Raw genomic sequence first — 27,175 nt, forward strand, 5'->3', positions numbered from 1 at the left:
TGGGAAATGGGGGAAAATGGCGGGAAGGCTCGGGGGGACGGGAGGGGAGAGCAGGGCAGGGGCTTGTCAACTATGTGCTAATGTGCATATGTGCGTAGCCTTCGCTTAACGCGTTTCTTTAATGCGGCGGCACCTCGTCTAAGAAAAGCGAGGGTTGTCGCACAAAACATTATATGTACATAAGTGATTCCATTTGATAAGAGCTCGTAAGTATTATATTTTTCAAAATTTCCTTTTCCTGAGCTTGTCATATTTCTTAATAAGTACTGGCATTTATTTCAGCTGCACGTATGAGTAATATATATTAACAGGTTAATATAGTAATATTACTCATACGAGGTGTTGGCTTGAGTATTTAACATATGAATTTTTGTTCAATTTCAGATTCTAATCAATTTTTAATTCCAAGGGAGATTGAAAAACTTTTCAGAGCAAGGACATGCAGTTTCTAAGCATGAGTGCTTCTAAAAAAAACAACAATGTTATATGGATTCATTGAACCAATATAGCCGATATAACAATTTGACCTTCGGTCAATGTTCGTTTCGTTTGATAGATACGAAAACCCATTTCGTACAATATTCTCAGTCTGTTCGAGACACTTTCAATGGCACTCCCCACACCCCGCTTCTCCGCCATTTTATACGCGTTTCAACATTTATGTGCAATTTTTATGCGCCACCTGCCAAGTTACCAAGCGTTTCAAGCACAATCCACCCACCATCCGCCGCCCATAATATGCGCCCCGCCCCAGCACTCGCATGCACAAATAATTGCAACATATTAATAATGTCTGCGATCACGCGCCCATCGTCCCGCCCCTCTTTTATGGCTTTCAATTTGATGCGAGCAGTTAATAGCCCAAACACAAAGCCAAAGAAAGTGGGGAACTGGGAGTGTGAGTGTGAGTGTGAGTGGGAGTGGCAGCGAGGTTAGCGCAGGAAATTGCATGGAATTTAACAAATTTTTCTTGACTCCCCGGGAAGACTAAGATATCCTTCCCCTAAAAACCCATACCCTCCTCCCCCCTCTTTGTTGTCAACATTAATATAAGCTTATTGGCTTTTGGTAGCTGCTGCCAACAAAGAAAAAAACAAAAAAAAAAAAGAAATGAAAAGAAAAGAAAAGAAAGAGAAAAACAGGAGACAACTCCTCTTGGCTACAAATTTTGACGAGCTCAGCAATCTGAACACGCATGTGGCAGATGCTCCAGAGGCGTCGAGGGGGGGCGTTGGGGGTTGGGTTGCCGGTACTGAAAAACACGTAGTTGAGGCTCAATGTTCTCCCGTCACGTTAAACGTAACGTAATGAGATTTTGCGGCAGCTTTGTGCATTGCGGCAAACGCACCATGTTCCGCTCTTTGGCCGGCCCATGTCCATGTCCATGTCCATGTCCATGTCCATGTCCCATTTCCATGCAGATGTACCTGTCCGTGTCCTGCGACCTTCGACCTGGACGTCCTGTCAATATGCCCGAGTAAGTTCCGTCTTACGTGAGCCCGTCGTCAATGCACTGCGCCACCAAGACAATCGATCGGGAACAATAGCAAGTGCGAAATGGAACGGAACGTGCCTAAAGAGGTGCTAATGGGTACGACGAGTGTTTGCTGGCACGGCAAAACAAAACTCAGCGAAATTGCTGAACTTATTTTGAGAAGAAAACTAAATCTCTGGAGGTCTTAAAAAAAAAATTATTTCAAATCGTAGCATACTATTATACTAAAATAAATAAAGTTTAAAGTTTAAATTATTTTCCAGTATAAACTTTTAAAATATTTTTGTTTTAAGATTTATATAACTGATAAGTGAACTTCTTTGTTATATTAAAAGGCTTATTTCTTTTCAAATATCACAACTTTAAAATTATAGTTATCTTCTAAAAACTGATAAATATTTTTTTCTTTTCTCTGTTTAATTTTTAAAGGTCTGAGATTGTTGGAAAAGATAAGGTATCAAAAATGTTACTTAAATTACCCAAATTAATATTTATTTTTAAGCAAAATATGGTGTAATTTAATCTTTCAACATTAAAGGCAAAATTTATACCATCATAACCCTGTTAATTAAATAGCCAAGCCTGACAATAAGCGTAAGCGTGCATAAGCCCCTTTTGTTTGAAGCTCAATGTGCTTAAAATTATATTATACATTATTGTACACCGGATCAAATCGCTAAGCGTTGCACTGCTTGTGATACAGCGACTCCATTGCCAAGGCTATGAGCGTTATTTTTCATCATCACGCGTACATCCGCATGACATGACAATTACTAAACCAAATCCAGGGCACAATTAAGGCCGCACGACCCTCTTCAACGGCTGTGCGTAAGGCGTTGCGTAATGGGAATGCTCCATTTCCATTTGGCATTTGGCCGCCATCATAAATGCCGGGAAATTTACTTAACACTAATGCGCTCAGCATCCCAATGTTAAAGCCTAATTACGTTAAAGCCAAAAAGACGTCAACTAAGGGGCTCAGTGGCAAGTGGCCAGTGGCAAAGGCAACGACAAATGGCAGACGGACAGAAAAGGCGGTGACAGAATCTCCTGACCATCTAGAGTGGGCCCAGACACCTTGTCCAACTAAGCAGACCGCAGACAGACGTTCACACCAGGAAACCAAGCTACCAATCTACCAATCTACCAATCTACCAGGCTGCCAGGCTGCCAGGCTGAGGGTGTTGAGGTTGCCTGGCTATGGCACTCCATAAATATCCATCTGTCGGCAAATCTTCGTCCAACTACAACTTGGCCAGCAGAACGCATCTGTTTATGTTTTGTCTTGGCTTACTGCCCCGGATAGGGTATAGAAGGTCCTGCGAAACGCCTTGCAGCTAATTAAGTTTGCTAACCTTCAGATATTATCAAATTAGCAAGATCCTAGCAATAAATCACTTGAAGAGGTTTGTACAAAAATAATGCAGAACATCATTAGACTTTGTCCCTCTTGTTAAAATTAGATAGGTTTCTCTACCAGCATAAACAAAATTTCATAGTTATATTGTATAATAACTAGAAAAATACAAATATCTAGAGATTTGTAATCGTATGTAAAGAGGTCTAAAAGTATGCTACGATATATTTTTTAAGGGGCAAATCCTGGCTATCTACAGAAAAGCCAAGTTATATATATACTTGATAGACCCAACAATTTAGTGAAGCGAACTGTATTTTATGAAAATATAAGGGTATTAAGAGCATGGTTTCCTGGTTTTTCAATTCGTTGGCCTTCATTTTCAGTTCGGTTGTTGTTTCGCATGTTGTTGTTTGGCATTGTTTGCATTGGTTGTTGTTGGCGGTGTTACTGTTGCCGTTGTCGCCATCAGTGGTGCTGGCAGTGCGGTGGTGTCGCCTTGGCATTGTCTTTGGATTGGCATTGTCATTGTCATCTGGGCGGCGTCCTTGTTGGTCCTGCACGTTAATTGTTTCACGTTCGGATTGGCCTCAACTCGGATTGGATTGGATTGGATTGTCTTAGCGGAGAATGGAGAATGAAGAACGAAGAATGGAGAACGTAGACGACGACGACGACGACGACGACGACGACGACGACGACGACGACGACTAGGAACTCTATTAGTTTTAATTAAACAGCTGACCGTTCTGGCCAACTAATTATAGTGAATGCCAGGGACGGCGAGCGAAAGGGATGCACGGTCCGGTTTTAATCATTGTAATTAATGTGCGCTTGTTAATAACAATTAAATGCGTTTTTTCCACCACCACCCCTGCTCCTCGTCTCCTTGGTACTTCTTTCTATATATTTTATATATTTTTTTTTATGCCAACGTCTTGGGTCTTGAGCCGTGGCTTGGTTTTGGCTTTGTCTCGAGCATTGCCTGGCAACACAATTAAGCATTTAATCAATACAATTAAAGCCTTGGGCTCAAGCGAACATCATCAAAAGAAAGGAACAGAGCGGACCGGAGCGGAGCGGAGCGGAGCAACAAAGGCAAACGGTCATATAAAAATAAACATAAAACAAAGCAACAATTCAAGCAACCCAAAATAAAAATACAAAAAACAACAGAAAAAGCAACAGCCCCAAAGAATGGCAGCAAATAAAAGACTACCAAAACTTCTCTGAAACAAGTGGGACAGTGGAGATACGACTCTAAAACACCCTATTTATCCTATTAACTTTGACAAATAAGCGCAAAGATTTAAAACCATTTAAAAAATGTTACCTAAAAGTATGCTACGAACAAACAAACGACGACTTTCAGATCTTATCAGTTGGAATTCCGAATCCAATAAATATTTTTGTGTGGAACATTAAAAAATACCAATAACAGTTTTAGACCTCTACATACAGTTATTGCGATTTACTTTTTTTTAAGACTCACAGTTTTTTTTGCTATTTCAACTGGCAAGAAAAAAACGGAGTTTTAATCTGCATTTCGCAGTTATTTTTTTTATGAGTTTTTGCTTTTTGTTTCGTTTTTTTAAGGACTTCTTGATTACATTTTTGGATGCTGTTTCCAATTTCTCGGAACCGAGAAACTGACTGGGTGTCGTTTTTGCGATCGATGCGTGGGGGAAAGGGAGTGCATCGGTATCGCTGTGTTTTGGATTATAGTGCCAAGCGACCCGACAAGGAGGGCAATGCGAAAGCTGGATTAAAACATTTTCTAGGAACCAAATTGAAGCCGCACACAAGGATGCCCGAGCGATGGAAGGATGCCCGTGCCCGCACTGCCTTCATCCTTTGGCAACTAAATCCCCAGTGCGCGTTGCCTGTTATGACTTGGTGGGTCACAGCGGGAAAAACGGGGGAAAACGGGGAAAAGCAGAGGCAAAAAAAAAAAAAGGGAAAAGCGGCAGAAAAACAGTGCAAGTTTTTACGCAAATAAACGCACGTATTTCACAACTTTGCGCCACTTTCGTTTTCATTTCAGCATTTCGTTATTTCGGCATTTCGGCATTCCGGCTTTTTTTTTTGTCTTCGTCGCCGTCCAACCTTCCTTTTTGTACCTTTTTTTTAACCAATTTACCCATTTACCCCCACCGCCAACGGTCTTGGGGAAAATGCCGAAAATTCGCTGCTAATGGAAAATAGTAATTACAATAATTTGCCCGCTCGTTTGCCTTTCTTTGTGCGAAGTCCGGTAGACCTTCCCATTTTATTTATTTTTTTGTTGTTGTTGTGCGTTTTTACTTTTTGCATTATTCATTTGATAGCTGCAGGTGACAACGGCAAACGGTAAAAAAAAATATAATAATAATAATAACCAGCATTAAGCCGTCAAGTGGGCGGGCAGCATCCCGCCTATCTGTTGCTCGTGTGGGCGTGTGGAAATTAATAATAAATCAAAATTAAATGTTTGCTTACTTGACACTTTGGCTTCCTCCTCCGGGTTTTTCGTGGGACGTGTCCGCTCTTATGTTTTATTACTTTCTGCTGAGTTTAACGTTTTATTTATTTATTTTTGCTTCGCTTTTGCTTCGCTTTTGCTTCGCTTTTGCTTGACTTTGCTTTGCAGGCACCGGAAAAAAAAGAAAAAAAATTGATTTCAGAGGCAATTAATTCCGACCAATCGAATACGGAAAAATCAGTTTTTTTTTTGTTTAAAAATTAAAATCTTAGAATGGGAAAACTTCAATTTAAACTTCTTTCACTACAATTTGAGGTCTTAAATTCAATTAAAAAGGAAAAAATCAAAAAAATCAAATTATTTTTTGCACATTCATTGATCGAGTGAGAAACTTAATTAAAATTCTGTGGTAACGCAGAAAAATAAGGCCTATTTTTATAGACCGCTTCAAACAATAGGCTTTCGCCCGCGGATATGTAATATGTGGCCACCAATTCAATACAGATCAAAGGACTGACAGAGTCAATACGAAAATTCATTTGTCGGTATATTAATCCGGCAATTATTTGCATTGGCTGGCAAACAAATGCGAGCAGCGCGGTGGGAGTATCAAAAGCGGGCATTAAGATGGCCCAACTCTATTATCGCATCGCCTAACAATGGGCGTCAATCAGGCTCCGGTCGCCAGAGGCTTATATTCTTTTCAATTAACACCCCCACCGGCTGTTTCCCGTCCGGTCCGGTCGGTCATAAAAAATGACAAATTCCCCCACATGCACACGCTCGTTGCCAATCGAATTTATGATTTTCCAGCACTTTGTTTTTCCTGGTACTTGTGAATTTCGACCGAACAACAACAATAACAACAACAAGAACAACAAAACCAGGGGTAAACATTTTTTACATGACTTTAAAGCGTTTTTTAATGCGCCCTTGACACCATAAAAAAACAAAAAAAGAGGGCAACAACTTTTATCAACTTTTTAAGCTCACTTTCATTGGAGTTAAAAAAAAAAAACCCGAAAAAATTGGGACATGAACAAGAGCACAACAAACGTATTAGTCAAATGTCTGGGCCTTCTGGATTTACCATTAATGCTGGGAATTCACTTGATTCAAATCAATCGAATTGATCGAAATTGGTTATTAGACATTGGTGTTAATTTAGACGGATTAGCGCCAGTTGCTTTGGCTAGATGATGGTCGATAGTCGATGGTCGACGAGCCGAGTTCAACTTGTTGTCGCGTTGCTGCCCAAAGAGCATTGAATGTTGAATCCTGAATTCTGAATCCTGAATCCTCGCTGTGACTGAGGCTGAGGACTCGACTCGATCCGAGGATGTGTGTGCGGCCAGCAGCGACGACGATGAGCACGAGAATGAACGCGAATTCGCCAGCCGAGAGGCGATGGAAGCAACAGCCGAAAGGACACGAGTCCTTGCCCAATGTTCGGCAGTGGGTGGAGGGGGCGGGTAGACAATGCAGCCTCATAATCGCTCTGCTTGTGTGCGTGTTAAGTGTACGTGTGTATCTGCCAGCAGCGGCAGACGCAGCAGCAGCAACAGCGTCCGAGTAAGGACACTGCAAAAAACAAAAGCGATCCATCAAAACCTTAAAAATAATTTTTAAAAATATTTGTAGCAATTATATTTTCAATAGTGCCAGGGAACCACTATACCCTCTAAGATTTAAAAAAGTTAAAATAAACTAGCTTCAATAGTTTACATAAAAATATTTATATCAATAAAAATATTCAATCCATTTAAGAGCTGTCTAAAACTTAATCTAGCTGTCTGTTTTTTAAACATACACCTCTTACTTTTATCATTATTAGGAGTTTTTAAACAATATGCAACCTAAAAGTATGCAATTAAATCTATTAATTTTGGTTTACATTTTTTAACTTATTTTAAAATTGCTGTTTTAATCATATAACTTGAAAAGGTTCAGAATATAGGGTATAGTCTTTCCAAGATCTGACAATTCGTGGTGAATACGGTGTTTGGTGACCCTAAGCCATCACTATGAAAAGTCATAAAATGACTAATTGAAAGCTAAAGTTTTTGATTTAATTCAATAACTGGCTTAAAATGATAGTTTTTAATTTAATTTTATGAAATAAATGCTCCTAAAATAGTCGACAAATTATACTGGAAGTTTTTTATTTACCAGTACATTACTCAAAATGTATTAATTAATTTTAGTTAGCAAAGCTATGATATTAAGTTTTATGAGTCCGAGTTAAACTTTCGATGGTGCCTAGGCTATAAATTAACAATTAATAAAATTAAAATAAATATGGTCGCCCCATTTCTCTCCGTTCAGCAGCAACAACAAGTGGAATGTTTTTTTTTTCGGCACTCGGCTCGTCCGCTGCATTCGTCTTCCCGCTCACTCGCTGGCGCCCTCTCCCTCCTACACACGCACACCACACAGCCACACATAACACACACACATACACAGAGATGCTGACGGAGGCAGTTTGGCTTGTATGTATGCGTCTCGTTGCGCCTCGTTATTGGTTTCGGTTTCAGTTTCGTCTGCTTTTTCGTTTTCGTTTTCGCTTGCGCCTTTTGTCTTGCTATTGCTTTTGCCTTTGCCTCTTTTTTCGGTTAGCTAAGCTCCCGCTGGGTGGCGCCACCAATTAAAATATTTTTCACAAATTAAGCAAACACAAAATAAATCCGACAAGAACAAAAACAAAAAAAAATAGCAAACGGTCGAAAGTTGTATAGCAATTTAATAAAGTTGGGCACACGCCACGCCCACCTAAGAGAAAACACGCACACACACATGTCACGAGAAAGGTTGGTGAGGGAAGAGGATGGATGGGGGCGGGGGGCTAGATTTTCATTAAGCAGATTTTGGCCTTTTCCGCTTTGGGTCAACAAAGTTTTTCCGTTTTTGTTTTTCTTCTCTATTTTTTTGATGAGCCAAAAAAGCGGGGGCGAAACCAGAAGGTGAGCTGCCAAAGTTCCATGGCGAATTCAATTACTCAACGAGAGGGCCAAGTCCGTTTTAAGGATCGAAGGTCAGAAAGGATAATACCATATTACGCACCATACATCATATAAATTTTATATTTTTATTTATTTATTTAAACGAAAGTTTTACTCTCTAAAAGCAATATCAAAAATAAATCCGCAGTGGCGCCATTTATTTTTAGCTTTGTTGGCCATTTGTTGCAGCATAATATTTTACAAAAATTAAATTCATAATATTTTGCGAAAGTTAAAAAAAAAATTAATTTTTTAGCTGTGAATGCCAATCTATTGGAAATTGTATGTTAAATTAAACAATGTATGGCTTTTCACCATTTGACTATTATTTTCCCATGTTTTGATTAAAGAACCGAAACTCGGGTTAATTTTTTGGGTTTTTGGTCTTAAAAAAAACTTTTTTTTATCTTAATATAACATATGCTAAAAGGCATATATACCCCAGCGTATAGACATCAGTGAGGGTACTCAAATTAGAATCGCTCTCTTGACCAGAAAGCCCTCTCCTGATCTCCGAAAATAGAATAATATATAGAGACTACTAGTCAAGTGAGAAACTAGCAAAATAACTCGCTCAGTAGACAGCTGCTTTTAGAATGGATCTGTTGTTCCTCAGCCGGCGAATTTTCTTGGGCGATGGCAGCCAAAACTCCCTGATCCATGGCGGTATAATCGTTGACACGGACGGTATTATCCGGAGGGGTGAGTCCTTCAGTTTGAGTCCTTCAAAAACCCTAATGTTATACTAAAAGCTCATCCATAGTGCTACGTTCGCCGCAGGAGGTCAACACGTATTTGTACAACACGGAGTCCGAATCGGTTTATGATTTCGGTGACCTAGTACTGATGCCGGGTCTGATTGATCCCAATGTGCATATCAATGAGCCGGGCCGTAAAGATTGGGAGGGTTTCGTCACGGCCACAAAGGCGGCGGCCGGCGGTGGCTTCACCACCATCATAGACCGACCCACCAATGCCACACCACCCACCGTGAGTGTGGCGGGTCTCAAGGCCAAGACTGCGACGGCACGGGGAAAGATCTATGTGGACGTGGGTTTTTGGGGTGGCCTGATTCCCGGGAACGGAGATCAACTTGGTCCTCTGTTGGCCGCCGGTGTCATGGGCCTCCAGTGCACACTATGTGGTTCAGCGTCACCCGTCTCCGAAGAATTTCCCGCCGTTAACGAAGCGCAACTGGAGGAGGCCCTCTGCCGATTGGAAAAGGATCACGATGAGGGCGAGGCCATCATAGCGGTGAGTAAACAAAAAGATCTTAAGTCAAGAGGTAACTGAGTCAACCGAAATATAAATATAGTTTTTAGGCCGTTTGTACTGCAAAGATGATAACCAAAAATACAAACAAAGCAGTTAACTAAATTTTCTCTTACTTATTATTATTATTATTCGCTGGAATATTATTAATATAAGAGTTCAATTGGTTGGCCAACTTAATTGCTTCTTTACTGACCCACCCAACTATCCAACTTTCCACATCCGGCAGGTGCATGCCGAGCTGCCACTGACCAAGGAAATCCCTTCGGACGAGGAGGCGCCTCGGGAGTATGGCGCTTTCCTGGCCACCCGACCGCCGGCCATGGAGATTTCGGCGACGCAGCTGCTCTGCCGGCTGGCGCAACGCCACCCGAGGCGTGGCATCCACATCCTGAATGCGAGCAGTGGCCAATGCCTGCAGCTGGTGGAGGCGTACCAGCGCCAAGCGGGGGCGGCGGGTTCGAACCTAACGCTGGACACCTGTCCGCATTATCTAGCTCTGGCGGCCGAGGATGTGCCTCCGTGCGGCACGGAATTCAAGACCTGGCCACCGATACGGGAGCGAAGCAATCAGGAGGCACTGTGGCAGGCTCTTGGGGTGGGCGGAGCCATCAGGATGCTTGGCAGCGATCACTCGCCGGCGACGCCCGGCGCACGCGCCCTCACCTGTGGCAGGGGGCGTGGCAACTTCCTGAAGGCCTGGCCTGGCATTAATTCACTGCAACTTAGCCTACCGGTTGTCTGGACAGCGGCCAATCGGCGTGGTAAGAGCAATTTGTGCTAATTCCCTGGTTATATGAATAGCAAATATCAAGTATACGCAGCATGTGCACTTGCAAGGGGTTGTGTGCAGGTTTATGACTATAAATATACCTTTAATCCCCCCAAAGCAGACGTTTCTCGGAACCTCTTGAAAGCATTGGAATTAAGTGTTTGTCCAGCATTCCAGGAAGCTCTATGAGCACTCTTAATGCATTCACATGAGACTATCAACTGAAATGAAATTTTGCAACTTTTTTAATTGGACTTTGGCTCGCTTCTGGTTTGAAATCTAAAGTTTGATTTCCCATTTTTTTTTTTTTTATTAAAATTCTATATTTGTTTGGGAGTTTTTGATATGATTTAGTTAGTACACGTTTTTTTTTGACCTGTTTTTAAATTTGCAGCAAAAGGTTATTGAAAAACTATTTTTTTGGCCAAGTTTTTTATTATTTGTAAGGGATTAAATAACCGAGATTAAAAAAAAATAACAAAACAAAGCGTTCCTTTTTGTATGCTGCTTGGGGAAAATAGGTTTTAGAAAGCCTACAGAGTTTATGGAAAATTTGTTCATTAATCTAGCTTTTGTATACATTTTTTTTATATACATTTTTTTTTATAATTGCCATATATTATATTACAAATATTTGCATATGATATGCATTTTAACCATATAGCTTAATCTTGCCGCACTTTTAACAAGGTGTTACATTATGTACTTTGAACTTAATTAATTTAAATCTAAGCTAACATTGTTTTTCTTACTTATGTACCTAGTTTCCCAAGCTATCTGTATGTACACATTTATTTTTCAGGATCTGTGCTAACCATTGCGGACATCCACCGACTGATGTGCCAGGAGCCGGCGATCCTGTGCGGTCTGTCCGCCTCGAAGGGCCGCATTGCCGAGGGCTACGACGCCGACTTCTGCGTGTGGAATCCCGAGGAGGAGTTCACCGTGGGTCCGGAGCTGCTCTATACGGCCACCAAGGCGACGCCGTATGCGGGTCAACGGTTGAGGGGCGTGGTCCATGCCACGGTGGTGCGGGGACTGCATGTCTATCAGCAGTTCGAGGGCTTCGGCCAGCCCTTGGGCAAGGTGCTACTGCGACGGAGCAGCCGCAAACTGGTCAAGTTCGTGAGCGTGTGAGGCAGTGAAGTGACTCTGGGGGTAAACTTTGTTAATTAAAATCATTAAGAGATTGGGCTGTGTTCGTTGGTATTCCGTAGCCGCTTTCCTTTACCACTGATACCCTTGCGCAGCTGGGTAAGGCAATTTCCACCAATAAGTTTGTCAAATAAAGGAAATACATAGTAATAGTATTTGAGTTTATATTTGCCATTGCAATCCTAAAATTAGAACACCCCTAAAAAACCTATAAGCTGATTAAATCTTGTCAATGCCTACTTTTCAACATGCCCATAAGTGGTGTACAAATCCCTTGGATTTCTGTTTGTTATAATATTACCTTACAAGTTGCGCAAGAAATTTTATTCCTAACAAGGGCTTATCAGATTAAAAAGAAAGGTATCAACTTGTTGACAACCTGTTGATGCCAATTTTTGTTTTTTTTTTTTTTTCTGGGAAATGATAATTTGATGTGGCTTTTTGGTAGTGTTTAGAGTAACGAGCACCAGGCTGCTTGTGGACACAGCCATGGAAGTTGGCTTCCCATTGCTGTTTTCCCCTTCCTTTGCCCACTTCCTTAGAGCTTCCTTCGAAGGATCACGAATTTGGGGAAGGATGTTGGGGGGCTGGGCATGCAACAAGTTGTCGCGTGGCAACGTCGAGTAAACATGACACCAGGCCAGGCCAGAACCCATCACCATCCCATCGCCATCGCATGTGTGTGCTTGCCCCCGCGCTTTTCCGACGCTTTTCCACCACTTTTCCAGGAATGTGGATGACAGCTTAAGTTTACTTGCCAGGCGCCAACTCAATTTCTGCACTACACCCATATGTGCTCGTGTGTTCTCTCGTGGGTGTGGGTGTGGGTGTGGATATGGGCGTGAGGGCCAAGAGGCGTGTTTATCTAAGCGGTTGGGCGTTTGAGGCAGCAGGTTTATGCCGTGATTTAGTTGAACGAGAAGATTCTAAGTTTATCTGCACGCCAGTAAGCCATTGATGGAAATGCACGTTAAAAAAAAGTGTTAGCTATATTAAAATACAATATTTTAGAAAATGGAAATGTATAAATATTTTTATGACTAGCTCTCAAATTAATTTGTAAATACAATGCATATTAAATTACATGATTCAATATTAAAAAATTAAATTAGTGTGGAACATATAATATTTAAAATAGTTCCTATTTAATTTAACTGCATTTTATCTGAGTTTAATGGTTAAAATTTTAATTAAATTGTTACATATTTAAATCAAATCCGAAAATAGTTAAATGAAAAATTAAACATTAAACATACCGCAATGAATGAAAATTAAAGGTGAAATATTCAAATTGAGTACAAATTGTTGGATTTACTAAGTTTTTCTAACCAGTAAAAATTTGTATAGTTTTATTCATTTTAGTACTATTTTATTGCTCGTAGGTGTATTAAAATCCTTAATTTTCCTGGTATTGAACAGTGGTTTATCCTGTTATTGTTTTCTACGTGCCGAACGCAAAAGAAAGGTGAAAGGGGGCGGGAGTGCGACAGATTGGGGCAGGCGGAAAAAGACAGAGGGATCGTCGACAGAGCTGTCAATCAACGCGGACAACGCGACCCACGCATAAACCGCTTTGTCTACGTCCTTTTCCTGCCTTTCACCGCCATATAGAAATGGAGATGGAGGTAGGAAAAATGAAAATGGAAATGGGAATGGAAAAAGCAAAGGAAAAGAAAAGGCGACGGAGGCTTGGCCCGCAAATACTCCTTCAGCTTGTTGATGTGCCAGTGTCTGGTGACGTTGCGATTTTCCGCTTTTCTTTGTTTTTTCCCTGCCATTTATGCTGGGTATTGCGTGCCACATTTCCCTACCGCCCATTTTGTTTGCTTCCTGCCTGTTGCCATTGCCATTGTCGTCGTCGTCGTCGTAGTCGTAGTCGAAGTCGCAGTCGCAGTCGGCCGCCTGCGTCATTGATGCCCACGCTCGCACAGCGCTCTTAACCCCACGGCGGTGCCGTTATATTTAGCCCCCAGGAACGGAAACTTTCGTCAAAACAAATTTGTGAATAATTCACTGTAAAAAAAGGTACGAAAAACACTTGCACTTGCGTGGCTGCTAAAATAATTACACAGAATGTTGTGTGCATATTTAGTTGTCTAACTTTTTTATGCAAGCTGCCAAGGGAATAGAATCAATTAAGTGATGTAACGTGAAACTGTTTGCACAAATACATGAATACAAGTTTGTTTAATTCGCAATGAAATGATTATAATTATATATTATTAAGTCATAGGAAAGTTGGAAAATAATTTCAAAATATAGTTCAACAGGAAACTTTTACTAAAGGTTAATTAAATAGAGTTTTTTTGTCGCTTTGATTTTAATGTTTTCCAAAACACCCGATTATTTTAAAATATATATGTACTCAGATTGTCACTCTTTAAAATTTGCAATTTTTGTCAGGAATTTTGAACCCATTTGTGGGTTAATATGGCTGGCTTAGGAATTTCCCGCGTAGAGCTAAAGGTGGTTTTTTTTTCATTTTCGGCCACGCTTTGCGATTCGTTTAACGCGCCTCTGAGCAGCATTCATTCCCATTAAATAAATGCCACAAGCAGATCACAGTTTCAAATCATATTAAACGCTGCGCGGGGGCAGATTAGCGGTGCCTTTGAGTGGATTTTGCCTGTCACTGGCAGGCAACGCGGCGTATACTCGATGCGGCCTCTTCCACGTAACGCATACGCCATGTGAGCCACACGCGACAACGAAATCTTTCGGCCATCATTGGCCTGGTATGGGTGGGTGGTGCCGGTGGTTTCAGGGCAGTGAATTTGGGCTAGAGGGTTAGCGAGCAAGGTAAACACTACGCAATCGCATCGTTGGCAAAGTGAAATATTATCCTCGTTCGCCCGGAGCCATGTCCCAGAAAAGTTGGTTAGAAAATGGGGAAGCGTGACTTGACCCCGACATCGAGGGATAAAATCTTTAATTCAGAAATAAGCAAAGTTTTGCACGCGCCTATGCACAGCAATGGTGAAAATAATACCCCCACAAAATTACAAAAAAATCAAATTTTTAATTTAAAAAATATAAGATCATTTTTTGTAAACGAAAATAATCTAAAAAAAAATACAATCCAATTTTTGTACATAAAATGTCATAGTAAAGAAGAGCTTAGTATATAGATATGTAATTAATATGTTAACTTGGGTTAAAAACATTAAATGTAATAAGTTTTTAAATGAAGTCCGCAATAATTGCTCTCGACTCGTTTGACTCGCTTTTCTTTGGAATAGAGATGGCAGATGGAGATTATAGATAGCAACTACAACTGAAACTGAAGTCGCATTTGAATTCGCATCTACTTCTACTTCCCTCCTCCTCGCTTCCCTTTCTCATCGGCATACTCTTTTGATGAGTCGTCATGGAAACTGGCACCGAAAAGTATGCAGCACTCTGTGCGTCTGCGAGCAAGAGAGAGAGGGCGAGAGCTGCCACTGCGTGTGCGCAAGCGAGTCGGCAAGCAAGCTCTGCTACGCCATAACTGTGCGCTAAGGCGATAACGTCAGCTGCTATCTCGCTCATGCTTAGCTATTTAAAAATATTTATGCATGTCGGTGTGTGGGTGTGAGGTAAAGGTGAGTAAGAACAAGAACACCGACGTCGACTTTGACGTGGCGCTCTGCTCTCTTTACTGTTGTTGTGGCTGCTATTGTTGTTGTTGTAGGTATTGCTGCTGCTGCACAAGAAGTTATTCCAACGGAGTAACGGTCAATTACGAAACAAAAGAGGGAGCAAGGGGGAGAGGGAGAACGGGCAAAAGAGAGAGAGGAAGCTCCAAATCATATGCTCGCTCAGCTGTGTTGTGTCAGTTCTGCCGGCGTCGCCGTTGGTTAGTCAGTCATCATCAGTGCTTTTTAGAGCTACGTAGAGAACAGACGGCCTTCCCAAAACATACACACAAACCAGCAAACACACACAGGCACACACTTCCACACACAGGCGGCAGAAGACAAAAACAAAGAGCAACAGAGGCGGCAGCAACAACAAGGTGACGATTCAAAAGCAGCGAATTTTGAGCGCCAAAAAAAAGAAAGCAACATAGAGCAATACTTTTTTTCTCAGTGCTTAAGTGTTTATAATTATAGCTCTACGGTACATACACGTGTGTGCGTGTGCAAGCGTGTAATCAAATACAAATCAGTAAAATAACAAAAATCTTGACGTAATCGCTAAAATGCAAAGCAAACGACACGAAAACGGGCAACAATAACAAAGCGATTTGAATTCCTTTTAGTTTTTGTGTGTTTTTGGTTTTTAATTTGCAGCTAACATCGGACAAAAAGAGACGGAGCGAAAACACACTCGCGTGTTGTGTTGTAGTAGTTTTTTTTTGTCGTGTAGTGCCCGTGTTTGCCGTTATGCAAAGAATTCATTGTTATTAGTCAGCAAACGTCAACAGTCAGCAACAACAATAAAAGCCACATCCAAAGCGGGTAAGCGATAAACACAAACACAGGCGAACTTCCCTAGCACGTATTTTCCATAACTCAGAACTGCCTTTTTCACACTATTTTGTATACATATATAAAAAAGCCCAACGTCCATAACTTGAATTTCTCTTTAACTCGAACTTTGTTGCTAGAAAAAAATGGTATTAAAGGGCCGTATGTTCATATTTTGTACAAATCTCAACAAATAATTTAAAACTTTTTTGTTGGCATATGGTGGTTTTAGTAATGGAAGTTCCACTGTATGCTAAAGGAATGCGAAAGTGAGAAAGAGAGTGCGATAGAGTGGGGGTGGGAGTGCGAGTGTGCATATGCGTGTGCCTAAGTGCAACAACAAACTTTTTCGAGTTTGGATCCTCAATGGCAGAAAGAGGGAGAGGAAGATTGTGTATGGAGTGGATGCGGGATAACAGCAAAGAGTAATGCAAAAGGGGCAAAATTATGCTTATCAATGAATTATTATCGAAGAGTGGGGTACGATGGGGCCGATAGAGCAATGTCGCACACAAAAAAGAATCTGAAATTACAATTTGATGATTTTATATATTATTTTAATGTCCGCAATGTCAATTCAATATTTTTAAATCTTTAAATTCGATTATTAAAAAAACCATCAAAATTAATATAAGTTAGGTTACTAAATAAATAACAAATTTAGAATATATGTATATTTTAAAAAATGTTTAATTATTTGTTTAACATCCATCTTCGATTTTTTTTCGAGCTGTCTTTTTTTTCTGTGCAACCTTATTGCCTTGACAGTGCGATACAAAATCGTTTAGATTCGACGCAGTCGTAAATTACCGCTGACTAATGTGGGGGAATTCACTCGAAAAGTGAAGAGTGGAAAACGCGGAACGCAGCTCCACTGCTAAACAGCCCCTTTTCACGAATTCTCGCTAATCTTGCACATTTAAAGAGCTCAACTGGTTGGTCCCGTCGTGCATAATTATCCAGCAACTACGCGGACCTGATAACACAAGCTCCCCATTCAGCTGATAACACACACCGAAAGAAAAATTTGCTAGTGCCTAGAATTTCCAACAAAATGTGTCTTTAACAGGCATTGTTAATATTATTAATTTTGTATGCCAATAACAATCCTATTGCTATATTATTAAGTTCTCCTTAAGATGACACACTTACATATGTATTCCCTCAAGTAGGGTCCCATGCTAATCCTGGCGTAGTGCCATGTGCAGTACCTCCTCACCCACCATTCTCTGTCTTTATCTTTCTTTGCCGCTCAAGCGGCCGACACCTGTCGCCAATGGCTTTGTCTCGCTTCCACTTCCACTCTCTCCCGCTTTCTTCTGCCTGTTTCTTCTTCTTGTTCTTGACTTGTTCATGACAAGTAGTAACTGTTGTGGATTTTTTTTGTTTTTGCACATTCATTTAGTTTTTAATTAATTCAGCCAAGCAAATAGCGTTGGAAAGAAAGGGGTAGTGGTGCCGAGGGGCAGGGGTGATGGGGGCCGGCAGAGATTCACTAAAACGCTCGCAGAAGGCAAACCAGCACAAATACAAACACCAACGCAGTGAAAACGAGTAAAAATAAATAATGCTGACGTCAATTTTGCGTACGCCAATACACAGTGCAAAAAAAAGGGGGTCGAAATGGGTGCAAGGGGGTGCGGCTAGAGCAAATCGAAAGCCAAAAGCAAAATGTAAAATGCAAACTGATTGGAATTGATTGAAATGCAACAGCAACAACTTTGAGCTTTTTGCTAATGTCAAAAAGCAAAAACTAAAAGAAACAACAAAGTATCGAAGCTAAAGTACTCTTGCCCAAAATTTGAGTAAAGGTTTTTAGAAGTTGTTAAAGTGTTTTAACGCTCCAAATATCCAACATTTCATTCCCATATAAAAACCAACATTGCGAATGAGTAATATTTTTCTTTATTGCGTATACACTTATACAGAGAAATTTTTTTTTGTGAAATTTGGAAGTTATATAGCAGTTGTTCTTTGTTTAATATCGTCTACTGAAAATAATTTCTGCTTATCAACTGATTGACATTGATATTCATTAAAAAACATTTTTTTAACAATTGTTTATTTCAGTCATGTTTAAAATGATATTTTTTATTCTGTTTTATTAGGGTTATTGTTCTAAAGTGACTGCTGGTAAAACAATTTCTGATCGACATGAAATTTTGATTTGAACATTTTTTTTAAAGTAAACGTAACCCTTGAAATAGTGTTTGCTATATGTAAACGATGTAAATCGAGTCTAGTTGATATAACATTTTTAATTGTTTGTAACCGCCTCAGTTCCGAGTTACAAAAGATTTTTCTTTTTTTCTGTGTAGGGATGATATGGCACCCAAGGCACCCAAGTTCACGAAACGCATATTTCGACCAATTTTATGGTCAGGCTATTGCGCTGACCGCAGGTGTAAGAAGCATATAGTATAGCGTACAAGAGCGGTATTTACAGTTCCTCTTGCGGGGACTGGGCAAACTTCATTAGCCAGTGATGTCAGCCGGTGTAAAGGTAATACGGACTACATATGAATGTATGTGTGTTTTGGGCAGTGAGTCAGTCGATGGGGTCGTTCAGACAGTCCGGCGTTTTGAGGCATTCAGCCGCAAGAGTGGGCGGTGGGCGATGGGTGGTGGGCGGTACAGGGTTCGTGCGGCGTCGTAATTAATGGCAATTATTATGTCACTCAAAGGGAAGTCGATTGAAAAAGCAGCCTAAATAATGCAAATGGAATTGGAAATTACATTTCAGAACAAAAAAAAAACACAAGGAAACAGTCATTCTCCCACCATTGCGCTAATTAACTATTAATTCAAAGCTGTTGCAGGCTTCAAATAATCCTAAGTCTATTTTCTTAACTCGTTTACGTTTCGAACTTTTGCCGCAGTGACGTCATGGCCAGCGCAAAAAGCCGATAATTATTGGGCTGCAAAGTAATTAGCCGAGAATATCATTTGTGGTAATTGTTTTTTGCACTTTTGCGCATACACTGTTTTTGACGGGCTGGAAAAAAGGCTAGACAAACAACAAAATAAAACAACTGCCTTTGCATTAGCAATTTCAAAAAGTTTTTAGTCACGCTAAAGCCTCCATAGAAAATCATAAAAAAATGTTTTTTTTTCCTATCTCTTATGTTAAATCAATTAAATGACAACTACAACTATAATTGCTTAGAAGTGAAACTTTCAAGTTCATTGAAAATAAATTTGGTTTGGATTGAAAAATTATAAAAAAAAGTTTAGTAGAGAATGTATTAAGTCGTTTCCCATAGTTATTTATTGATATTTCAATCATAATATTAATGAAAGGTCAAATATTTATTTATATAGAATTTTTAATATTTTTTAAATTTTCCCGCTGGTGCAATCCAAGTTCTGCACCCATTTCCATCCAAGTCAACCCCCATTTTGGTATTTTCGACTCTAGGCCCATCTGGTAATTTGGCACCCTGCAGGAACGGTCACATCTTTTTAGCGAGCGAGCGAGCCAGCAATAAGCAAACGATTTTTGCGCAAAAACGGAGTTTATCAATAAATCGTTGCGTGCGATTGCGTTGGCCGTAGAAAACGCGTTTGTCTCCGCACAGAACCCACAAATCCGCGGCTATTACTGCCCAAAAAATCGCGTTTCCGTGCTGCAAAAAGAAAAAGAACGTAAGCAACGATAACAACAGGCAGCGAGCGAGTGAGAGAGAGAGAGTGAGCAGTGCGGAGTGTTGTGTGTGTGCGTGCTGCCAACTTGTCGCACCAATTCGCTGCTGTGTAGTGTGTGTGTGTGTGGTTCTCCCAATAAAAAAAAAAATTTTAAACCTTTGCACAATGCTATACGAATCCTATCTGGAGTTCTAGGGCTACAGCACCGATTTTTTGCTCAGCTATATAAATATATTTCTGTCTATTGGGACTTTTCAACAAGTTGCCAGCGCAGCGTGCAACGCGCGCACACACACACACACTAACACACGCGCGCGCTAAAACACACGCAAGAGAGAGTGAGAGCGAGCAACAACAACAACAAAAGCCTCTCAGTAGCAACGTTTTTAGTGATGTCATCAGAAAGTAAGTTGATTTTTTCACTGTGTGTTTTTCTTTTTGTTGCTGTGTTTTTTTTTCTTTTTTTTTTTTGCCTCTTTGCACACACACGCACACACACACACAAAGACACAGTGTTGTCATGACGTCATTCCACCGAAATACACACGGTGCGGCGGTGTTGTTATTGTTTTTGTTGTTTGTTGGGGGACTGAGTTCCATCAGTCAGCAATCGGCAGCACAATATAATCATCGTCATCACAGCGCACTCGTCATCGGGGCCCCAAAACAAACGAGCCAATCCCGCCCAGAAACCAAATTAGAACCAGAAACTGAATCAGATTCAGAATTAGAATTCGAAAAACCCGAAACCACAGAAATACCAAAATAAACTGAAAAAACTGAAATCCGTGCTATCATCCTTGACAACAAATCCTGAAATTCCATTGTAGAAACGTCTTCAAGCTGGCCAAATTGAAGCGGAAACGGTAGCCAAACTGAAGCACTTGTCGGAGAGCGTCTCGGTGCTGCTGAAGATCGCCAGGATCGCCAACATGGACAACAGCATCGTCGAGGAGAACGGCAACTCGTCGGCGGCATCGGGCTCCAATGACGTGGTCGACGTCGTTGCCCAACAGGCGGCAGCGGGCGGAGGAGGAGTTGGTGTAGGAGTAGGAGGAGGAGGAGGAGGAGGTGGTAACCCCCAGCAGCAGCAGCAGCAGCAGCAAAACCCACAGAGTACAACCGCCGGCGGTCCAACGGGGGCGACGAACAATGCCCAGGGAGGAGGAGGAGGAGGAGCGGCCACCGTGCTGACCACCGCCGCCAACTGCAACCTTCAATACCCCATCCAGACGCTGGCGCAGCACGGACTGCAGGTGAGTTTGGGGGTCAGGTGACTGGCATCCCGTAGCAGAAGTAGCTTCATTTTTGGAAACTAACAAGGATTCCCGTGCATAAGCTCGCCGAATCTAATTAGAAAAAGAAAACACGTTTAAATCAAGCAATTTCCAAGAATTTGCCAATTGGATCCGCTTTTAAAGGGGTACCTCTATGGAATTCATGAAACTGCCAGAAATCTGGGACAGGGAATAGGAATAGCATTGTGTTGGATATCCTAAGAATCGGACAATTAAATCTGCTTTACAAAGGGAACATTCGTTCAAATCAAGCTATTTCCAAGGATGTATTTCTTTTGTCAATTGGATCCGCTTAATGTTTGATTATATTAGTCTTTGGAAAAAAATACTTCACAATTATTTTGTTTTTATACGCACGTTCTTCCTTGACATCCAAAACTTAATTTCCTCTTGCCTTTTTGTTTATTTGTTTTTAAAACAAACTGAATCATTATTGATTTGAATTTAAATTAAATAACATCTGCATCGTTTTAATAAAACAAAGTCGAAAATGAGATTTAAAAGTAGTTTTATAGACTATAAAACTGTATTGAAATTTTAAGGCATTTTTGGAATGTAACAGAGTTTTCCTTTTCGAATTCAAACCCTCTCCATTAAATTATTATAGTTAGAGCTTAGAAGCACCAGACAGAAATTAATTAAAGCTTGTAAATTATCTGTTTCGGGCTTGAATACTTTTAGTCCAGTTTGAGCCCATGTACCAGACCTATTATAATGTTGAAATTCTCGTTTCCCCGCAGGTGCAATCCGTGATACAGGCCAATCCCTCGGGGGTCATACAGACAGCAGCTGGAACCCAGCAGCAGCAACAGCAACAGGCGCTGGCCGCCGCCACAGCGATGCACAAGGTCGTCTACGTGGCCAAGCCGCCCAACTCGACGGTTATCCACACGACACCCGGCAATGCAGTGCAAGTGCGTAACAAAGTGCGTAGCTCGAGGAGCACCCATCGAGCAGAACTGTATTAATGATTGTCTCGATTACCTTCAAAACAGATCCCTCCAACCTTTCCGTGTAAGATCAAACCCGAACCGACCACGCAGCATCCGGAGGACAGCGACGAGAGTCTGTCGGACGACGATTCCCAGCACCACCGCAGCGAACTGACGCGACGGCCGTCGTACAATAAGATCTTCACCGAGATCAGCGGACCCGACATAAGCGGTAAATCCGGGGGACAACCTCTCCACCTCTAAGTCACTCGAACCCACTCGAACCCATCTCTGTCGCTCTTCAAAAAAAAAAAAAAAAAAAACACTATATCGCCTAACAACCCAATGCATCGCCGAGCTGATCGTTCCTCATCGTTCATTCCCAAGATGCACTTGCGCCTGGCGTTCGTTCGATCACCCCAGTGGTTTTGGATGATGATCGGCCAGTCCATCAGAACCCATTCATTTCCCCAGTGTTTGTAACCCCATTTTCACATTTCACCCGACACATTTTGTACAGTTGCTGTTGGCTAAGTAACACTGTAAACACCAGTTGTAGTGCGCTTAAGCAAAAGATCCATTTAAAAGTCATTAGCTCAAAGGGATTGATACACTCTCCATAACTTTATAATCCTTTCTTATGTGCCTTTCAAGGCAGATACCAAGTAATTGCAATCTAGTTATAGTCGAAATTTGTCAGCTTAAACAAATTTGCCGTAATAGTGTTTTATATTGATAAATTAAATTTTGCAAACGCAATAATTTAGAGATTATAATCACTTCTTCTCATTTCAAACAGAAAATTTTTTTTTTTATTCAGCTTAAAAAATATAGAATCTGGTGACATACCTTTTTTGAATGATGTTTTTAAGCCATCTAGAATAAAACCTGATAAATAGATTTTTTTTTAAAGTCACCATTAAAAAAGATTTAAAGAAATAATTTTTGAAACATCAAAAAAAAAAAAAATAGAATAGATCTTGAAGATAAAGGAATCTATCGTTTATCTTTTTGGATCTGTAGTTGTATATAGGTATAACAAATAGATTGTGAAGAACTTCCCCATTTCCTTTTCACACCAGCCAAAGTACTATTAGAAGTCGTACAAATGTAAGCCCCGCCCCTTTTTCGCCGCCCCCTCATTCTCATTTGGTTGATGTTGTTGTTGATGTTGCTTAAACGAAGAGAAAATAATGAAAATGGACCTAAAAATGGGCAAAAAAACTAAAGAAAATGACGCGTTGTAGAGATTCCCAGATTTTTCAATCCCTGTAAATAATAAAACTTCACACACACAAAAGCACCCTTTCACCAACTCACACACCCACACACAGGGAGAAGACAGCAACAATAATCAATGGAAAAAGCTATATTTACTGTAATTTAGCCATTAAAATTGTATTATTGTTGCCGTCTCCTCCGCCTCTTTCTCTATATTCTTCGCCCCCGCCCACTCTCTCTTTCGCTATCTTTGCCCCCCTTTTTTTCGCTCTCTGTCGTTGTTGTTGCTGTAATCGCTGTTGTTGTTGTTGTTGCTGTTGTTGTTACACACACAACCCATCATGCAAAAAGAATTTAATAATAAATCAAAAGTACAACCAACCTCTCTCACCTAACAGTATTTTAACCGTTAACAAAAAGCTACTCTCTCCACTCTCTTTGACTAACCTATACTTTACCTATCTCGCTCGCTCGATCGCCGCTCTCGCTCGCACTCACCCACTCAAGTTCATAAACCAAACCAAATCAATTCAAATCCGTTCGATTACTCAAATCTTTCGATTGAAAACTGGACAATGGAAAATATGTTTTTCTTATAATTTGTATTGTTGTTTTTTTTTTCATTGTTTTCTTTTCGAACGCCTTCCTCCACCCAACCCAAAAACAAATATCAAAATTAATTATGTCCTGAACAACAACCGCAACAACAACAAAAACAACAACTCAACAACAATCGACAACCAAATCCCCGATCCGAATTCGAATCGGAATCGCAATCAAAATCGAATCGAATCGAACCCGGTCCCAGGCGCATCGCTTCCCTTGTCCGACGGCGTGCTCAATTCCCAGCTGGCGGGGAGTGGAGCGGGGGGCAATGCGGCGAACAACTCCCTGATGCAGTTGGATCCCACGTACTACCTGACCAATCGGATGTCCTACAACACCAGTAATATAGCCTCGGTCCAAATTGATTTGTAGATAGGCTTTAAACTCTGCAAAGCAAGACTAAACGGAACCTTTGTAAATCGAACTGTGGACTACACAGAATGTTTTAGTTGTCAATTGGTTAAATCCTGCTGTTGGTGAAATCCTGCTTTCCAAGATTTTGTTATCGATTATTAGTCATCGATACCGTTTGTATTATTTATTGCGTATTAACCCAAGTCAATTTTAATTGAAAAATTAATTAATTCTTTGTTCTTATATACAAATTAGCCATGGATGATTTTTTTAAGTTATAAGCACTTAAACCTCTCCATATTCATTATAATTGATTTCATATCGATAATACTTTGATTATTTATTGTTTATCAAAAAGACAATCAACTTGAACATCATGTATACTTTCTCTGTCCATTGAATTGAACAAATTTTTTGTTTATTTATATCTTGTTTTAAAAATTAGCCAAACACAAATTTTCGAAAATTATAAAGAAAAATTAATCGATATAAAGTTTTTCTTAAAAGTTTTAAAATGTTTATATTATATTAATTATGTAAATCGAAGATTATTTTCTCATTGTTTCATTTTTTCCAATATAATGATTTTAAAATCTCATTTATTTTGTGATCACTAAATAATAGGTTAAAAAGAAAATAATTCCTATCGAAAAGAGAGAATTAAATTCAGTTCGAGTTACAGATGGTTCCACTGGGGATAGTTAGCGATCTGAGACTGTCTTGCTAATGACATTCTCTTGCTCACTTGGTTTTTGCAGACAACAGCGGGATAGCGGAGGATCAGACCCGTAAACGCGAAATCCGGCTGCAGAAGAACAGAGAGGCGGCGCGGGAGTGCCGGCGCAAGAAAAAGGAGTACATCAAGTGCCTGGAGAATCGAGTGGCGGTGCTAGAGAACCAAAACAAAGCGCTAATCGAGGAGCTCAAGTCGCTCAAGGAGCTCTATTGTCAAACCAAGAACGATTGAATGTGGGCGGGGCTCTGGCGCCGCCTGCGCCTCCGCCTCCAGTTACGGTTACGGTTACGGCTGCGTTGCGGTTCCGTTCTGGATCTGGATCTGGACAACGCCCGACAGCAGCGATGGATCGATCCTCCCCGTTGGCCGGCCGCATATCATGATTTATATACGTATAGTATGCTATATGTGGTAGCGTGTACATTAAATGTATGAAATGTATACTATATACTTTATACTTTATACTATATATTGTATATTGTATATTGGATGTGAGGGATCGTGTTGTCGTTAGGACACAGACGGACGGACGGACGGACAGATAAACCTGCTGCCGGAGCAGAACACACAATGTAATTATGTTTATAATTTAAAGATGTAATATTATGTTTATGATTTAGTTTATGCCTTAGTTTATTTGCTAATTTAACGATACTGAAGTTTACCTACGAACATGATGTGTTTCTGTATCCTAAGGCTTTTAGCCCTTCGGATTCTATACTTCCCTATACCTATACCTATACCTCTACCTACCCTACCCTCCTTTTGTAATTAAAACTTTTTTTGTTTTAACTAATTCGTAATTATTGCAGAACGGACGTGCGTTGTCTAGCGAAAGTGTTTTTTTCTTAGCGAATTGTTGTAAGCCAATATGTCAGGATATAGTCAACCAACCCAACCAACCCAACAAACCCAACCCATTAAATCAACCCCTCCCCCAACGGATATGCAGATAGGAAAGATATATAGTTAGGAAAGAGCGAAGGCGGCTGGCTGACCTAGGAAAATGGTTTTCTGAGCCTCCCAAATTAAAATTGTTCAAAAATCGCAAGATTCACTTGGTTTATGTATGCTTGAATGTACGTGTGTGCCGCCCAAATGTAACTGTAAAACTAGGTTTTAATCGCACAATCCATATGGGATTTGAACATGGAATTATAAACTATTCGAAACACTTTGTTGCATATTTTTAAACGAATCGAAAGCGAAAGCGATAGCTCCCCACTCTGTACGGTTTATATGTAATTCTATATACTATATGCGTAGTTAGCGAACACATTTTGTATTTCGAGGATCTTGTTTTGGAATCGGAGAGAGAGATATATATAGGGTCGAATCATCGAAGATGTAGGACTTTTGGCCGGAACACACGTATATCCACTGTATATGTATATGTATATGTATATGCATTATAAATATATAAAGCAAACACTCTTGTTATCTCTTGTGATCAACTCAGTTGTTGTTATGAATGATATAGAAAACAGACGAAACATACGATAAATTATTGATGAATTCGGGATCGGAATCGAAAACGAAAACGGGGAGACAGAGACAGAGAACGAACTTTTTTATCTAGCGTAGCGCAACGGAAACAATGTCAAAATGAAAACCGGAAACGGAAATAAAACCATAAGAAAACATGTATATCTCTCTATTTTTGATGTCCGAATCGAAACTTCTGAAAAGAGGAAATAACATAAAAAAAAAAAAACAGAGAAGCAGAAAAAAGGGAACGCGAATTCAAAGAGCAGCTTTTTTTGGCCAAGTCAGAGGAGGGGAACGCAAGCAAAAAACAAAAACGGAAATAAAACAAACAAAAGTTGCATTCAACAAAGTAAATAAATATTTTTATTGTCATTGCATAATTCTTAAGCTAGTAATTTTAATATCTAAATCGTAAGCGCGGAAAAACAAAGTAAATGTAAACAAATGAATAAGCCACAGCCCGAAAAAAGGAATTCATAAATCGAGAACAGAAACAGAAACTAAAACAAAGGTAAAAACAAAAAACAAACTGAAACGGAAACGGAAAGTAAAAAAGCAAGAGAAACGCAAAACAAAAATCTGTAGAAATTACAATATTGTTATAAATATTTGTCTCAATGAGAAAACAAACAAAAACAACCAACAAACAAAAGCAAAACAAACCAACAACAAAGAAAATATACATTAAAAAAAAAAAATCAATAAAAACTATTTGAAAAATAAAAGTGCGTTTTGTATTCAAGGGTTACTTATTTTAAAAATATTGAAATATTTAATTTAAATACAACTTGTTATGTTTTTTGAAGAAATTTTCGTTTATTGAAACTTAATATCACGATTGTTCCTAATGGGTTTGTAACGTATTTTTTTTTTAACAAAAAAAATAATACAGATGTACAGCCAAGGATTTTATTTTAATTGTTAAAAACTAAAGCT

General features: G+C 40.1%; 3 protein-coding genes across 11 annotated transcripts in view; 2 read left to right on the forward strand and 1 right to left on the reverse strand.

Annotated features, from left to right (window-relative positions):
- Positions 1-6,672, reverse strand: part of LOC108136599 (pneumococcal serine-rich repeat protein) — a 34,472-nt gene extending 27,800 nt beyond the window's left edge. The window contains exons 1-2 of one of the 2 annotated variants that reach the window (XM_017257917.2): positions 6,404-6,672; positions 5,331-5,468 (exon numbers count right to left, since the gene is read on the reverse strand). The gene's annotated coding sequence lies outside the window, so the exon portion shown is untranslated. Of the gene's footprint in view, positions 1-5,330; positions 5,474-6,403 lie in introns of both variants that reach the window. The other variant, XM_017257915.2, reaches the window with a different exon arrangement.
- Positions 6,673-8,899: 2,227 nt separating this feature from the next.
- On the forward strand, positions 8,900-11,661 carry LOC108136665 (allantoinase). Of its 2 annotated transcripts, none has more exons than XM_017257990.1 (4): positions 8,900-9,014; positions 9,076-9,566; positions 9,814-10,348; positions 11,159-11,661. In XM_017257990.1, the coding sequence occupies exons 1-4, from the start codon at positions 8,909-8,911 to the stop codon at positions 11,491-11,493; spliced, it is 1,467 nt and encodes a 488-aa protein (XP_017113479.1). In that variant the 5' UTR covers positions 8,900-8,908; the 3' UTR covers positions 11,494-11,661. The 2 variants fall into 2 exon arrangements, with proteins under 2 accessions (XP_017113479.1, XP_017113478.1); XM_017257989.1 differs by having other exon boundaries at positions 8,906-9,014; positions 9,065-9,566.
- A 3,784-nt stretch (positions 11,662-15,445) lies between these two features.
- On the forward strand, positions 15,446-26,798 carry LOC108136517 (cyclic AMP response element-binding protein B). Of its 7 annotated transcripts, none has more exons than XM_041708572.1 (6): positions 15,446-15,505; positions 20,435-20,860; positions 21,643-21,828; positions 21,898-22,066; positions 23,864-24,001; positions 24,774-26,798. In XM_041708572.1, exons 2-6 carry the CDS (start codon positions 20,537-20,539, stop codon positions 24,980-24,982), a joined length of 1,026 nt encoding a protein of 341 aa, XP_041564506.1. In that variant the 5' UTR covers positions 15,446-15,505; positions 20,435-20,536; the 3' UTR covers positions 24,983-26,798. The 7 variants fall into 7 exon arrangements, with proteins under 7 accessions (XP_041564506.1, XP_017113267.1, XP_017113266.1 ...); XM_017257778.2 differs by lacking the exon at positions 15,446-15,505 and adding an exon at positions 15,528-15,950; XM_017257777.2 differs by lacking the exon at positions 15,446-15,505 and adding an exon at positions 19,414-20,009.
- Positions 26,799-27,175: the final 377 nt, after the last annotated feature.

This window comes from Drosophila elegans, unplaced genomic scaffold (genome assembly GCF_018152505.1).
Source record: "Drosophila elegans isolate 14027-0461.03 unplaced genomic scaffold, ASM1815250v1 contig_149, whole genome shotgun sequence".
Classification (NCBI taxonomy): Eukaryota; Metazoa; Arthropoda; class Insecta; order Diptera; family Drosophilidae; genus Drosophila; species Drosophila elegans.

Bases quoted from the DNA above. Each gene is read 5' to 3' on its own strand.
- LOC108136665 (XM_017257990.1), top strand. From the start codon at position 8,909: ATGGATCTGTTGTTCCTCAGCCGGCGAATTTTCTTGGGCGATGGCAGC. The intron at 9,015-9,075 runs GTGAGTCCTTCA...GCTCATCCATAG, and splicing joins GGACGGTATTATCCGGAGGG to TGCTACGTTCGCCGCAGGAG. The intron at 10,349-11,158 runs GTAAGAGCAATT...TTTATTTTTCAG, and splicing joins GACAGCGGCCAATCGGCGTG to GATCTGTGCTAACCATTGCG.
- LOC108136517 (XM_041708572.1), top strand. From the start codon at position 20,537: ATGGACAACAGCATCGTCGAGGAGAACGGCAACTCGTCGGCGGCATCG. The intron at 20,861-21,642 runs GTGAGTTTGGGG...GTTTCCCCGCAG, and splicing joins TGGCGCAGCACGGACTGCAG to GTGCAATCCGTGATACAGGC. The intron at 24,002-24,773 runs GTAATATAGCCT...TGGTTTTTGCAG, and splicing joins TCGGATGTCCTACAACACCA to ACAACAGCGGGATAGCGGAG.